Below are 15,076 nucleotides of genomic sequence, written 5' to 3'. Positions count from 1 at the left end.
CAGCTGTGGAAGGATGGTTGCTGGCAGGCTGATAACGTGAGACACATGTCCTGCTTGTTGACCGTGAGGACCTGGACCACCTCACCTTGGTTCACAAAGATTTCATTCTCCTTTAGCACATAGTAATCTTTGATGAATGAGGTCCCACTGCAGCATTTAAGGAGTCTCACTGTGTTTCTAAGACTTGATTGGTGTCCTGTGTCCGGGCTTGCTGGATGTCCGTGTTGGCGGCTTGCAGAATGATCTGCTCAGAAGTCTCCCTGTTCATGAGTGAAGAGTTGCTGGGGGCGTTGTCTGTGTTCTCCTCCAGGGCCAAGTAATTCATCTTCATGCTCCTTTTGAACATGAAGTTCAGGGTGAAGGACCCCTTCCTGAGTAGTTTGCTAAAGGTGACAGTTTGCTCAAAGAGGAGCACGTGCTTCTACTTGGTCTGGGATTGCGTGCCTGCCTCCGGTTCAACCATGTAGAATGTGTCTTGCTGCAACAATATCTTCAAAAGGCAGTCCTAGAGGGGCGCCTGAGTGGCTCAGTCAATTGAGTGTCCGACTCTTGATTTTGGCTCAGGTCATGATGCCCAGGTCGTGGGTTCAAGCGCCACATGTGGCTCTGCACTGAGCATGGAGACTGCTTGGGATTCTCTCTCTCTGCCTCTGCCCCTCTCCCCTGCTTGCGCGCTCTCTCTTTCTAAAATAATAACTTTTTTAATTTTAACAAGGCAGCCTGCATAATAGAAAATATTTGCCAACCATATGTTGGATAAGGGGTTAATATCCAAAATATATACAGGACTCATACAACAAAATCTGATTAACAAATGGGTAGAGAACTAAATGGACATTTTCCCAAAGAAGACATACAGATGGCCAACAGACACATGAAAAGATGCTCAACATCACTAATCATCAGGGAAATACAAATCAAAACCACAGTGAGATACCATCTCACATCTTTTAAAATGACCATCATCATGAAGACGAGATAACAAGTGCTGATAAAGATGTGGAAAAAAGGAAACCCTTGTGCACTGTTGATAGGAATGTATTATTGGTTCAGCCACTATGGAAAATAGCATGGAGATTGCTCAAACAATTAAAAAAGAACTGCCATATGATTCAGGAATCCCATTTCTGGGTATACACCAGAGGAAATGAAAACAGGATATCGAGATATCCTGTACTCCCATGTTTACTGCAGCATTAGTCACAACAGCCAAGATATGGCAACAACCTAAGTGCCTGTCAACAAATGAATTAATAAAGAAGATGTGGTATGTGTATATACAATGGAGTACATTCAGCCTGAGAAAGAAGAAAATCTGCCATTTATAACAAGGACGGACCTTGTGAGGACATTATGCTAAGTAAAATAAGTCAGACAGAAAGGCAAATGCTGTATGATATCACTTATATATAGCATCTAAAAGAGCCAAACTCAGGAGCACCTGGGTGGCTCAGTCGATTAAGTGTCTGACTTTAGCTCAGGTCATGATCTCGCTGTTCCTAAGTTCGAGCCCCGCGTTGGGCTCTGTGCTGACAGCTCAGAGCCTGGAGCCTGTTCCGGATTCTCTCTCTCTCTCTCTCTCTCTCTCTCTCTCTCTCTCTCTGCCCCTCCCTTGCTCACGTTCTGTCCCTCCCTCTAAAAAAATAAGTAAACACTAAAGAAAAAAAAATTTTAAAGAGTCAAACTCTTATAAAAACAGAGAGTAAAATAGTGGTTGCCAGGGCCTGGAGGTTGAGGGAGAAGGAAAAGATATTTTTTAAGGGTACAAACATGCAGCTAGTAGACTAGACCTGGAGATCTGATGATTGCATAGTGAATGTAGACAACAATATTATAATCAAACATGCTAAAAGACTAGATCTTAATCACTCCCACTATAAAAAAGAAATGGTAATTCCGTAACATGATACAAGTGTTAGTTTTCACTTCGATGGCAACCATGTTACCATATATATAAATGTATCCAATCAACATGCTATATAGCTTAGATTTATACAATGTTACATGTTAAATATAATTCAATTAAAAAAGGGTTCGTTTGGGGGCCTAGGTGGCTTGGTCGGTTAAGCGTCCGACTTCGGCTCAGGTCATGATCTCACGGTCCGTGAGTTTGAGCCCCGTGTCGGGCTCTGTGCTGACTGCTCAGAGCCTGGAGCCTGTTTCAGGTTCTGTGTCTCCCTCTCTCTCTGCCCCTCCCCTGTTCATGCTGTGTCTCTCTCTGTCTCAAATATAAATAAAGGTTAAAAAAAATTAATTTGTAAAAAAAAAAAAAAAGGGGGTTAGTTTACTCTTACATGTAAATCACACAGCGTAGTGTCCTGCACATGATGAGGTACTTAACTATAACAAGTAACGCAAGTATCTCTCTCTAGATAAATCTATTTTGTTCCTGAATTTGGATAGCAAGGAATGTATCAGAAAATTCATCTTAATATATTCAAGTTCCTAGGAACATATATCTTGATATATTCAAATTTCCTTACAGAAAGCAGGAGTTTAGATAATAAGGGCTATCTGTATTTATCTAGTACTTATTAGGTGCCAGGTTCTATTCTAAATCTTGCACATGTAATAACCCATTTATTTCTCAGAATAGTTGATAGCAGACCGCAATTATTATAACCCCATTTTTACAAATGCAGAAACTGAGGAACAGAAAAAAAGAAGTTGCTTCTTTTGGTGACTGGAACATAATTTGCAGAATGGAAGTTTGCTTCAAGTAGATATAAAATAGCAGCCACTCCTGCTCTCCCATTACTACGACTCAGGTGCTTTCCTGTGACTGTTTGTGTGAATATGTATTTGTGGGTCTTTCAGATTCGTGCAGCTCTCTGTAGAAGTAGTTCAGTTCTCCCTCTTGTGTCCATTTAAGATACCCTTAAAGGAGGGCCAATTAGATTGTCCCAAGTAGATTTATGCAACAGCAGCTCAGATGTCTCTGGCTGGTTTATGAGTGACTGCCCTTAGTCAGTTTCCAATCTCTGGTCCAGTCCGCTGTTCCCACGTGGCAGTTTACAAAGAGGAGATTGTGGAGTTACCTGCTTGGTGGATGTTCCAGTGGTTGGCCTGCCCGGCATTATAACGAGGACGAAAGAATCACGTAAGCAATACAACAGTCGTCCGTGCTTGTGGATTTGTCCGTGCTGAGGAGCAATAGTTTAGACAGACAGAATAGCCTGATGAATCAATCTAAATAGCAGGTGGCTCTTGATGAGAAAAGTCTTGAGCTCAGTGGGTTTCAAAGAGATGAACAAAAAGGATGGCAGGGGTTTATCAAGACAGCACTGAGTCACTCCTGGTCAGGCTCTGCAATAGTTTTTACGGTTTCTCCCCAGACCACATCTACCACCAATTCTGTGATATTTTTCTCCCTCCATCTGGAGGAGTTGTCCTTTTACATTTAAAACATTTTTATTTTGACATAATATCACTTGTAGAACAGTGCAAGAATAGTACATGTTGGTTTTGCTCTTGGGATGGCTGTTCAGTGTGCCTTCAGGGCACAGTTTTTACAGATCATCTGCTTGGTAGTGGGAACAACAAAAACATCTTTAAGTTCCACCATAGCTCGTGTTCATTTTTCATGGCACTTTCTCTGTGTGTCACTCTACTGTTCAAGAAAGAGTTGGGTCTGTCTCCAACAGTAGCTCATCAAATTTTTTGGGTAACAGTTTTCAGAATCCTAAGTTCATTCTGTCCCTAATTAGGAGGCTGTTAATCTTCCTAATGCAAAGTATACAGTTATTTGCCAAATCCAGAACTCTTGAGAAAATGTCTCCAGAGACATAAAGCGCATCAAGTTGTTAATCAGTAAGCAGATCAGAAGGGTTAAGTATGAAAAGGGAATACTTAATCATGTATTCTACCAAAGTAAAATAAAGGTACTCTGAATTTTCCCCTTAAAACACCTTACCTACTCCTCACTCCTCATTTCAAAGCCATCTTAATTTGGCCAGCAATACAAAGGCCGTCATCATCCAGACGTTCTGGGCTCTTTCTCTAAGAACACTTCAAGTTTTTCTTTAAGATGTTTAACACTTTACAGTGTCATTTTTAGGAATTCTTAATTGTGTGTTCTTTTGTTTTCTCTCTCATTTCAAGTGACTAAAGTCTGATTGCTTTGTGAAGGATTTTTTAATTTGAATTATAGCTTAAGGATATAGTATGAATCATTGAATCACAATATCTGGCTGGCCCCAAGGCTGCAGGGAATTTCTCAGAGTTTGTGTGTGTGTTTTTAAATGTGTCACTCTGGGGGCACCTGGCTGGCTCTGTCGGTTAAGCATCCGACTTTGGCTCAGGTCATGATGTCACAGTTCATGAGTTCAAGCCCCGTGTCAGGCTCTGTGCTTACAGCTCAGAGCCCGGAGACTGCTTTGGATTCTGTGTCTCCCTCTCTCTCTGCCCTTCCCTCTGCTTGTGCTCTGTCTCTCTCTCAAAAATAAAACAAATGTTAAAAAAAAATAAGAAACATGTCACTTTGTATACACTGCACAGAGTTAGAGTTCAAAGGCAGGGTATCAGTTGACTCTTAAGTAATAAAGGATACTTTTGCTATTTGCTGAGAAATAGCATTGTAGGAGAAAATTTGATGTTGCAATTATATATTTGGTGCTACTAAATTATACTCAGAAGTCTAGGTAGGAAGCACAATCTAAATTTCAAAAACAAGCACGATGGGAGCACCTGGGTGGTTAGTCACTTGCGCGTCCGACTCTTAATTTTGGCTCAAATCATGATCTTGTGGTTTATAAGTCTGAGCCCCACATTGGGCTCTGCACTGACAGTGTGGAGCCAGCTTGGGATTCTCTCTCTGCCCCTCTCCCACTTATGCTCTCACTCTCTCGAAATAAATAAAAAATATTTTTAAAAATCTTTAAAGAAATAAAAAATGATTAAAAAGTAAAAACAAGCATGATGGCAATTTATCATTTTGCTCAATAAACCTGTCTTGAGCACTAAACATCGTCTTGCTGTCTGCTACTCACACCACAAAGATGAAAAGGCAAGGCATTTGTTCTCAAGATGCTCAGAACTTTTTTTTTTATGTTTATTTATTTATTTTTGAGAGACAGAGACAGAGCACAAGCAGGGGAAGGGGCAGAGAGAGAGGGAAAGACAGAATCGGAAGCAGGCTCCAGGCTCTGAGCTGTTAGCACAGAGCCCGACACTGGGCTCGAACTCACGAACCACGAGATCATGACCTGAGCTGAATGAAGTTGGATGCCTAACCGACTAAGCCACCCAGGCGTCCCAAGATACTCAGACTTTGCAGTGAGACAGACAAGTAGTCATTTATTGTCCATGTGATTCTAACAGCCATGGAAGAGCCACAGCACCAGTCACTCGACTGATGTTCAGTTTTCTAGCCCACACCAGGCCTACCAGTCAGAATCTCAGAGGTGGGACCTGGGGATCTCTGTTACTACAACCAACCGTGGCCCTCATTAATGAGCCAGACTTAGGAACCACTGCTCCCAGGTAAGATTCTCTGCACACCAGACAACCTGTCTGTCCCTTCCTCCAGATCTTGTGAAGCTGCATCTCTGGTGACATCCTCCTCAGATTAGCCTCAGGTTAAGGCGAGGAGACAGGGAACAAATCCTTCTCCCCAACCCCACTGAGATGGCTCTGACTCCTGGGGGTGCTGAGGAGGCTCTGGAACAGGATGAGACGTATCCCTTACAGCCATCCAAGTATGCCACCAGGGTGTGAAAATGTAAGTTCATGCCATGCACTCTGAGAGTTTCTGTTCTTTCTAGATGTTCCATATGGGCTGCCCTGGCTTGTGTCTTGTCTCTTGTTACCCTTCATTGAATCAATCTGCAGTAAAAGGTGATTTGTCAACTTTATCAGTCTTATTTTTTAATAGTTTTGTAATACGTATTCATGGATTGTGAGAATATCATTAATATATTTTTGTTTTGTATAGTTTTGTGAGGCTTTTTACCCCACTTTTTGGGTGCTGAATAGTTGTTTTTTTTAATTGGGGCCCTATTCTGAAAGTGTTAGATAATCTAGAAACAGATATGTGAGTATGACATCACAGGCAATTTTTTGGCCTGATTCTTTGCGTGAGGAAACCACTCAAACATTGGAGTAGTTTTTGCTATAGCCAAAGGATCTAGAGCTCATTAGAGAGATTTGCTGGATATCACTCAGGGGAGGCTAACTGCTATAGCAAACAGTGGCTTAACACAATCTAAGGTTGTGTCTTGCTCATCAATGTGTGGAAGAGGAGTTGTTCTAGCCCATGAAATCATTCAAGGACCCCGGCCCCTTCCATCACAGAGCTCTTTAGCCTTTGGGACTGGTCCTCAAGTGTTCTCACTGGCATAATGTTCCCTAGTTTCATCCACGCTGTGGCATATACCACCAATAGCTTTCTATTCATGGCCAAATAGTATTCCATTATATGAATATACCACAGTTTGTTTATCCATTTATCAATTGATAGAAATTTGGGCTTTCCACTTTTTGGTTATTATGAACAATGCTACTAAGAAGATTCACATACAAGTTTTTGTGTGGATATATGTTTTCATTGCTCTTGGGTATGTAATAGGAGAGATTACTTGGTCATATGTTAACAGTATTTAACTTTTTAAGGAACCGTCAAACCCTTGCAATGCCACTGTACCATTGTACAGTCCCTCAAGCAGTGTAGGTGGGTTCCAATGTCTCTGTATCCTTGCCAATACTTGTAGTTGTCTGTGATGATAACAGTTCTAGTGTGTCTTTAGTATCTTGCCTGTGGTCTTGATTCGCATTTCCTTAATGACTGATGATACTGAGCATCTTTTCATGTGCTTATTGGTCATCTGTGTATCGTCATTGGAGCAACATCTATTCAAATCCTTTGCCCATTTTTTAACTGGATTTTGTGCCTTTTTATTGTTGAGTTTTAAGAGTTATTTTTGTTTTTTGGATAAAGTCCTTTCTCAGCTACATGATATGCAAATAATTTCATTCTGTGAGGTTTTTTTTCACTTCTTTGATGGCATTCCTTGAAGCACAAAGTTGTTAATTTTGATGAAGTCCATTTCATCTGTCTTTTTTTGCTTGTGCTTTTGGTGTCATGACCGCCACAGGTTGTTTTACAACCTGAAAGCAACGAAGGCTTTCTTTAGAGCGAGGTTATGTTTCTTTGGCAGCATGGATCTCCTGGAATCATAGGTCTCTCATCCCTTTGCTTCCAGTCAAATGCCTGTGCTGGTATCCAGAGTTCTTTTCTTCATGGATATCTCAAGTCTGGTTTGCTGGGTTTTTGTTTTCTTTCCTTCTTTGCCTTTGTCTTAGTGTGGGCTGCTATAACAAAATACCATTTACTGGTGGCTTACACAGCAGACATGTATTTCTCACAGTTCTGGAAACTGGAAAGTTCAAGATCAAGGTGCTTACAGATTCGGTTCCTAGTGAGGACCCTCTTCTTGGCTTGTAAACAGCTGCCTTCTTGCTGTCTTTACTTGGTGTGTGTGTGAGTGTTCAGGTATGTGTCTGTGGGAAAGAGAGAGAGAGAGAGCACGAGAGAGAGCACGAAGAGAGCTCCTCCTCTTCACACGAGGACATTCATTCCCTTATGGGAGCACTACCTTCCTGAGCTCATCTTACCTAATTACCTCCTTAAGGCCCCAACTCATAATATTATCACATTGCTGGTTAGGGCTTCAACGTATGGATTTGGGGGAATTGCAAACATTCAGTCCATTGTAGTCTCCTTTTTTTTTTTTATTGTGGTAAATAAAAATCATAACATAAAACCATCCTAATTATTTCTAATTGTACAGTTCAGTGATGTTAAGTATATCCATATCACCTTGTTGTACAACTAATCTTCAGAACCCTTTTCATCTTGCAGAACTAGAACTCTGTACCCGTTAAACAACAACTCCCCATTTTCCCTTCTCCCCCATCCCCGGAAAGCACCATTTTACTTTCTGTGGCTGTAAGTTTGACTGCTCTAGAAATCCCATATAAGTAGATTCATATCACATTTATCTTTTGTGACTGACTTAGTTCACTTAGTATAGTGTCCTCAAGGTTCGTCCCTGTTGTAGTGAGTAGCAGATTTCCTTTCTTTTCCAGATTGAATAATATTTCATTGTGCGTGTATGTATAGGTATACGTACATCACTTTTGTTTATTTGTGCATCCATGTTCCCTGGGGTTGCTTCCACCTCTGGGCCATTGAGAACAGTATTACTGTGAGCATGAGTGTGGCTTCCATTCATCTTTTATTCACCCTAATGTTGTCTGCCTTCAGGGCATCTAAACTGAAGGTTTCACCCTTAACCTGGGTCATTTTGTACACCTAGGAAAATTTACTGGGGCTCTGTTGTTCAAAGCCCTTTCTTGCTCTTACTCTCTGAGGTCTAGAAGCAGTTGTGTTTTCCAACCTTTCAAAACTTCACATTTCTGAGCTGTGTATTCTCTTCATTACTCCTTGAAAATTCATCAGTTCTCTCCTGTGCTCATCTCTTTCCTGCAATATTTTGCCAAAGGAAGTTTTCCTTGCTTATGTCATAGTCTCATGTGGGTTGAGGGTGGGGTGCTCTGCTCCACACACTCATCCAGGGCCCAGGCTTTGTCCCTCAGGTGGCTCTCTGACTCTGGGCCTTATCCTGGTCTATGCTGGCAGAGGGAGAGGATGAGGAGGGTTGCATAGGGACGTAGGTGCCCGACCTGGAAATGGCATACGTTCCCCCACCCCCATTCCATTGACAAAACTTATTTACCACAGTTCTACTCACCCATAAAAGAGAATGGGAAACGTGGTCTGGCTCTGTGCCTGGGGCGAAGGGGAAACAAGGTTTGGTGAGCACATAGCAGCCAGTGCCACAGGTGAGAACTGAATTTATGGATATCAGCACATAGGTGGTGATTAAAGCCATGAGTGGAAATGGGGATCACCCCATAAAGGATGTAATGGGACTACTGGGAGAGCATTGCAAAATCAAGGGCACTATCTGGAGGGCCTGTAATAGTACAAATAATTTGTGTAACCTAACTTTAGAATAGAAAAGTTATCACTGTGTTTTTAGGAAAGTGAAAACGTGGATTAAAAATGGAAAAGTAGCTTTTTCAAAAACTGGAATGTTTTCACTCCTTGGGGTTAATGTAGAAAAAGCTCCACATATTAGCATGATTATTTTATGACTGTTGAAGCCTGTAAGTATAAAATGGCTCTGAATTTTAGAAATACTGAACTAAGTGAAGATTTTTTTTTGCCATGTATTTTGTGAATGTTTATTGAGCATTTAATATGTGACAGATGTGACAGGCATGTGAGCATGGTAACAATAAGTCATAGCCCTTCAAGGAGATCAAATCAAGTAGGAAAAAGATAAGGTAAGTCAATGAATGTCTAAACCATTCAGGCAGATTCTTTAAGACCACACAGGATGGGATGCCTGGGTGGCTCAATCCGTTAAGCATCCGACTCTTGGTTTCAGCTCAGGTCATGATCTTGTGGTTCATGAGCTCAAGCCTCACGTTGGGCTCCATGCTGATAGCATGGAGCCTGCTTTGGATTCTCTGTCTCTCTCTCTTCCCTGTGTGCACACGTGCTCTCTTTCTCTCTGTCTCTCAAAAATAAATGAATAAACATAAACACACACACACACACACACACACACACAGAAACATTTAAAGACCACACAGGAACTGTTTAAGATGTCACACTACAGTGGCAGTCTTCAGGTAAAAGAGCACTGGTTTTGGAGCTAAGCAGGTTTGGGTTTGAATGGGAGCTCAGCTCTGCCGCTGTCACCTTCAACTTCTATTTTCCTTATTTCTAAGTTGGTGATATGTTATCTTACCTGTTAAGTTTTTGTGAATATTAGGGACAGTGTATATACATAAAACCTAGCACAATGCTTGGTATTACAAATACGGTATTATTGTTATTGAAGAAGGTGGAGGTCATACTAGATTGGAAAAATGATTATTACCCTACACTAATCCATGAGTTCATTCATTCAGTAGATATTTAGTGAGCCATCACTATGCACAAAGTACTTAGGATTAGCCTCTGTGTGTGTGTGTGTGTGTGTGTGTGTGTGTGTGTGTGTGTGTTTTACCAAAACCTCATTTGGTTTTTAATGCAGCAATGTTTGTGTCACAGATCTGCAACCACCAGGTGTGTATATAGCCTTCCCCTGTTTCAAATGACCAGAAACGACTCTTCTGTTTCTCATTGCTCACATTTTCACTGTCCATCAGACAGCCTTTTTTCTTCACATGTAAATTGTCCTTAGCCCCCTTCCTTAAACTTATTTGTTCCCCCTCCCCACCCAGTTACCTCAGAAATAATTCACCTCCTTTCTGTCTTTGCTTGTTCATTTCCCTTCTCACATCATGGGTAGTTTTAAGATTATGTACATTACAGATACGCAGGAGTCTCCACAGAAGTGTCTCCTTGCTGAGGCTGATGCTGACAGGGACGCCATCATCCATGGCTCACGTATTGTCTGGCAGGCGCTGTGTAGAACCTCCCCCTCCTCCATCAGTTCTGTTGGAAACTAACTGAAGGCAGGAACCACTGTATACCTTCCTGAATTGTCATTATAGTCCTCTGCACATAGGAAATGTATTATAAATATTTGTAGATCAGAGAGAGGACGAACAGTCAGTTTTATCTCATATTGAAAATATTTTTTAAAAAATCACTTCAATGCAATTGTACTTTGTTTCATTGCCAGTATTTCAGTAATATTCCTTTTCTATGATAAATGCAAACAGCCTCACTTCAGTATGGATTAAATGTGCTTTGTGAGATTAGTTAGGAACAATTTACTACCTTTTTTTTTTTTTTTTGGCAAACTGGATTCCATGGCCTACACAACTGCCTTCACAAAGGCATTTTGGCACATAAATTATAAGATGTAGACTATTTAGAATTTTCCCCTTTCAATAATTTTTTTTTAAATATTTATTTTGAGAAAGAGCAAGTGAGCAGTGGAGGGGCAGAAAGGGAATCCCAAGCAGGCTGTGCACTGTCAGCACAGAGCCCGACGGAGGGCTTGAACTCACAAACTGCTACCTCATGACCTGAACCAAAATCAAGAATGGGATGCTTAACCAACTGAGCCACCCAAGTGCTCCCCTTTCAGTAAAATTTCAAAAGGGATTTTGTTTTAAAGGGGGATTTAGTGCCTTGTTTGTGTTTCTCCTTAATGAGTGTCTTCTTGTGCCATTTACTACAAATAAAGACTCTTAAACTTTTTCAGTCTCATGAGCTGGTCACTGGAGCCAACGGAAATAGATTAGAGATTAACAAATGTAGCACATGTTTGCTGATGTCACAGGGCTGTGACTACTCAGAGGCAGATATGCCACTATAACTAAAAATGGTCATTGAATGGAGAGCATACAAATTTACAGGGAAAAAAAGAATCTATATTTGTTATTAATGAATATGCCATGCTATTTTGAGGACTTGCCCATCAATGATAAATTTAACAACAATATCTAAGTTATGTCATATCCACACACCCATGGCGCCACTGCTCTGTTCAGGACTTGTGTGCCTCTTCCTGGACCATGGCTCTGATCTTCTCCATGTGTCCTGTCCATCTAACCTGCCCACTGTGCCCAGACCTCCTCAGTCTTCCCTTTACTGTTGCTCCTCAACATATATTTACTCCTTTTCATATATTTGTTGGCTATCTATATGTCTTCTTTGGAAAAATAAGTATTCAGATTCTCTGCCCATTTTTAAATTGGATTGTTTGGTATTTTGGGTGTTCATTTGTATAAGTTCTTTATATATTTTGGATATTAACCCCTGATCAGATTTATCATTTATAAATATCTTTTCCCATTCAGTAGGTTGTCTTTTTGTTTTGTTGATGATTTCCTTCACTGTGCAAAAGCTTTTTATTTTGATGTAGTCCCAATAGTTTATTTTTGTTTTCATCTCCCTGCTCTTAGGAGACTTATCTAGAAAATTATTGCTATGGCTGATGTCAGAGAAGTTACTGCCTATGTTCTCTTCTAGGATTCTTGTGATTTCAGGTCTCTTGTTTAGGTCTTTAATGCATTTTACTTTCGTGCATAATACTAGAAAGTAGTCCAGTTTCATTCTTTTACATGTAGCTGTCCACTTTTCCCAGCACCGTTTATTGAAAAAGTGTTTTTTTTTTCCCATTGTATATTCTTGCCTTCTTTGTCATAGATTAATTGACCATATAATCGTGAGTTTATTTCTGGAGTCTCTATTCTGTTCCACTGATCTATGTGTCTATTTTTGTGCCGGTACTATGTTGTTTTGATTACTACAGCTTTGTGTAGTATATCTTGAAATCTAGAATTGTGATACCTCCAGCTTGGTCTTCTTCCTCAAGATTGCTTTGACTATTTGGGGTCTTCTGTGATTACATATAAATTTTAGTATTATTCATTCTAGTTCTGTGAAAAATACTGTTGGTATTTTAATAGACATTGCATTGAATTTGTAGATTGCTTTGGGTAGTATGGACATTTTAACAATATTTGTTCTTCCATTCCATGAGCATGGAATATCTTTTCATTTGTTTGTGTCATCTTCAATTTTTTTTATAGTTTTCAGAATATAGGTCTTTTACCTCTTTGGTTAAGTTTATTCGCAGGTATTTTATTCTTTTTACTGCAACTGTAAATACTGTTGTTTTTAAAATTTCTCTTTCTGCAACTTCATTGCTAGTGTATGGAAAAGCCACAAGTTTCTTGGTACTAATTTTGTAGACTGCCACCTTACTGAATTTGTTTATTACTTCTAGTAGTTTTTTGGTGAATTATTTAGGATTTTCTGGACCTGAATAGACATTTTTTTAATATGAAATTTATTGTCAAATTAGTTTCCATACAACACCCAGTGCTCATCCCAACAGGTGCCCTCCTCAATGCCCATCACCCACCCTCCCCTCCCTCCCACCCCCCATCAACCCTCAGTTTACTGAATAGACATTTTTCCAAAGAAGATACACGGATGGCCAACAGACACATAAAAAGATGCTCAGCATCGCTAATCATCAGGGAAATGCAAATCAAAACCACAATGAGATATTACCTGTTAGAATGGCTAAAATCAAAAAGACAAAAAACAACAACTGTTGGTGAGGATATGGAGAAAAAGGAACAGCTGTGCACTGTTGGTGGGAATGTAAATTGATACAGCCACTATGGAAAACAGTATGGAGGTTTCTCAAAAAATTAACAATAGAAATACCATAAGGTCTAGTAATTCCACTGTTAGAAAACAAAAACACTAATTCAAAAAAATATATGTACCCCCGTGTTCATTGCAGCATTATTTACAATAGCCAAGACATGGAAGCAACCTAAGTGTCCACCAGTAGACATATAGATAAGAAAAATGTGTGTGTGTGTGCACATGTGCACGTGCATGCGCACGCACACAGATACACACGCGCACACACACACACTGGAATATTACACAGTCATAAAGAAAGGATGAGATGATGCCCTTTGAGACAACATGGATGGACCTCGAGGGTATTATGCTGAGTAAAATAAGTCAGACTGAGAAAGACAAACACCGTTATGATTCTACTCATAAATTAAATCTAAAAAAATAAATTAAAAAAAAGCAGAATCAGAACTATAAATATAGAGAACAAACTGATGGTTGCCAGAGGGGAGGGGAATGGGAGTTTGGGGAGAGGGAATAAGTTCAGTTTGGAATGAGTAAATCACAGTTCAGTTATGGAATGAGTAAGCTATGCAAATAAAAAGCAGAGCATAAGGAATACAGTCATTGATATTGTAGTAGTGATGTAATGGAACAGATGGTAGCTACACTTGTGATGAACATAGCATAATGTGTAAACTCGTCAAATCACTAAGTTATGCACCTGAAATTAATGTAACATTGTGTGTCACCTAAGCTCAGAACAAAGAGTAATGCTGATCAATCCTTTTTTTTTCCTAATTTCCTTTCCCTCCCTCTCTTCCCCTTCCTCCTTTCTCCTCTTTCCCTCCATCCCTCTCTCTGTGTCTCTGACCCTTGTTTCTTTCACTTTTAGAAAAATCAAAAGAAGTGAGCACACAAGAAGTTTTTGCTTTAACCACTCAGCATTCTCCAAAGTCACCCTTACCCCTTACTTTCACTCCCTCACAAATATACATATATGTATATATATAATCTCCACTTTAAAAGTCCAGATGTTGTGAAGGGCCCAGTTCAAAAGCTACTTTGCATTGTTTCTCTAATCATCTCTTCCAACCATAGAAATGGATACACATCATCTTTACTTCCCCTGGGAACTTTATCCTTCCAGAATGTATCATAGTCTGCCCTGTCTTACCATTATAGCTGGTAAATTACAAGCTCCTTAAGAATAGTATCTGTGTTTAATTTAATTTTGTACACCTCTTAGCACCCAGCAGAGGGATCTGCTCATAGTAGGGGCATAAGAAATATTTATTTAACAATAACTTCTTTCAGCATACGCTGCTTTAATATACTTCCTTTGAACTTGGCATTTGTGATACCTCCTTGTATCATTCCATATTCTCTTACACACAGTTTCTCTAGATTTTCAAGGAACAAGATTTTCTTTTTATTAACAAGTTTAATTTTGCTATTTATTTGAATCTCAGCAGTCAGTGAATTGTACCCTCTCTTTTAATAGCCTCGTGTGCAAGCTGAACACAAGGACCACCATTCTGGCAGCAACTAACCCCAAAGGCCAGTATGACCCCCACGAGTCCGTGTCCGTGAACATTGCCCTTGGCAGCCCACTCTTAAGTCGATTTGATCTGATCCTGGTTTTGCTTGATACCAAGAATGAAGACTGGGATCGTATAATTTCCTCCTTTATCTTAGAAAACAAAGGTATGTGGAGATAAATTATTCACATTGGTGGAGAAAAAGTAGACATAACCAAATGAAATTCTCTTTGAACAAAATTAAGTAAATACTCAAGGTACCTACCTAACCGGCAATAGAGAGATGCTTAGACCGAAGGCAGCAAGAGGAGCCATTTAGTGTGCCCAGAATAATGAGCAGAAAGAAGGAGGCCTGCTGATGATCTTATAGTTGGTAAATATGTTCTTCGTGATTAAAAGGGGGCAA

The 15,076-nt window shown here is 40.0% G+C and overlaps 1 protein-coding gene across 4 annotated transcripts in view; it reads left to right on the top strand.

Moving 5' to 3' along the window:
• MCM9 (minichromosome maintenance 9 homologous recombination repair factor) overlaps nt 1-15,076 on the top strand; it is a 117,855-nt gene that overhangs the window by 91,454 nt on the left and 11,325 nt on the right. For all 4 annotated transcript variants that reach the window (XR_007152116.1, XM_047858404.1, XM_047858405.1 and 1 more), the window contains exon 9: nt 14,634-14,836. Coding sequence is in view for 3 of the 4 variants with exons in the window: in XM_047858404.1 (XP_047714360.1) it covers nt 14,634-14,836 (203 nt within the window). In the remaining variant the exon portion in view is untranslated. The remainder of the gene's footprint in view (nt 1-14,633; nt 14,837-15,076) is intronic.

This window comes from Prionailurus viverrinus, chromosome B2 (assembly GCF_022837055.1).
Source record: "Prionailurus viverrinus isolate Anna chromosome B2, UM_Priviv_1.0, whole genome shotgun sequence".
In the NCBI taxonomy this organism is placed as follows: Eukaryota; Metazoa; Chordata; class Mammalia; order Carnivora; family Felidae; genus Prionailurus; species Prionailurus viverrinus.
Note: the sequence above shows the minus strand (reverse complement) of the source record. Positions and strands in the feature narration are given on the sequence as shown.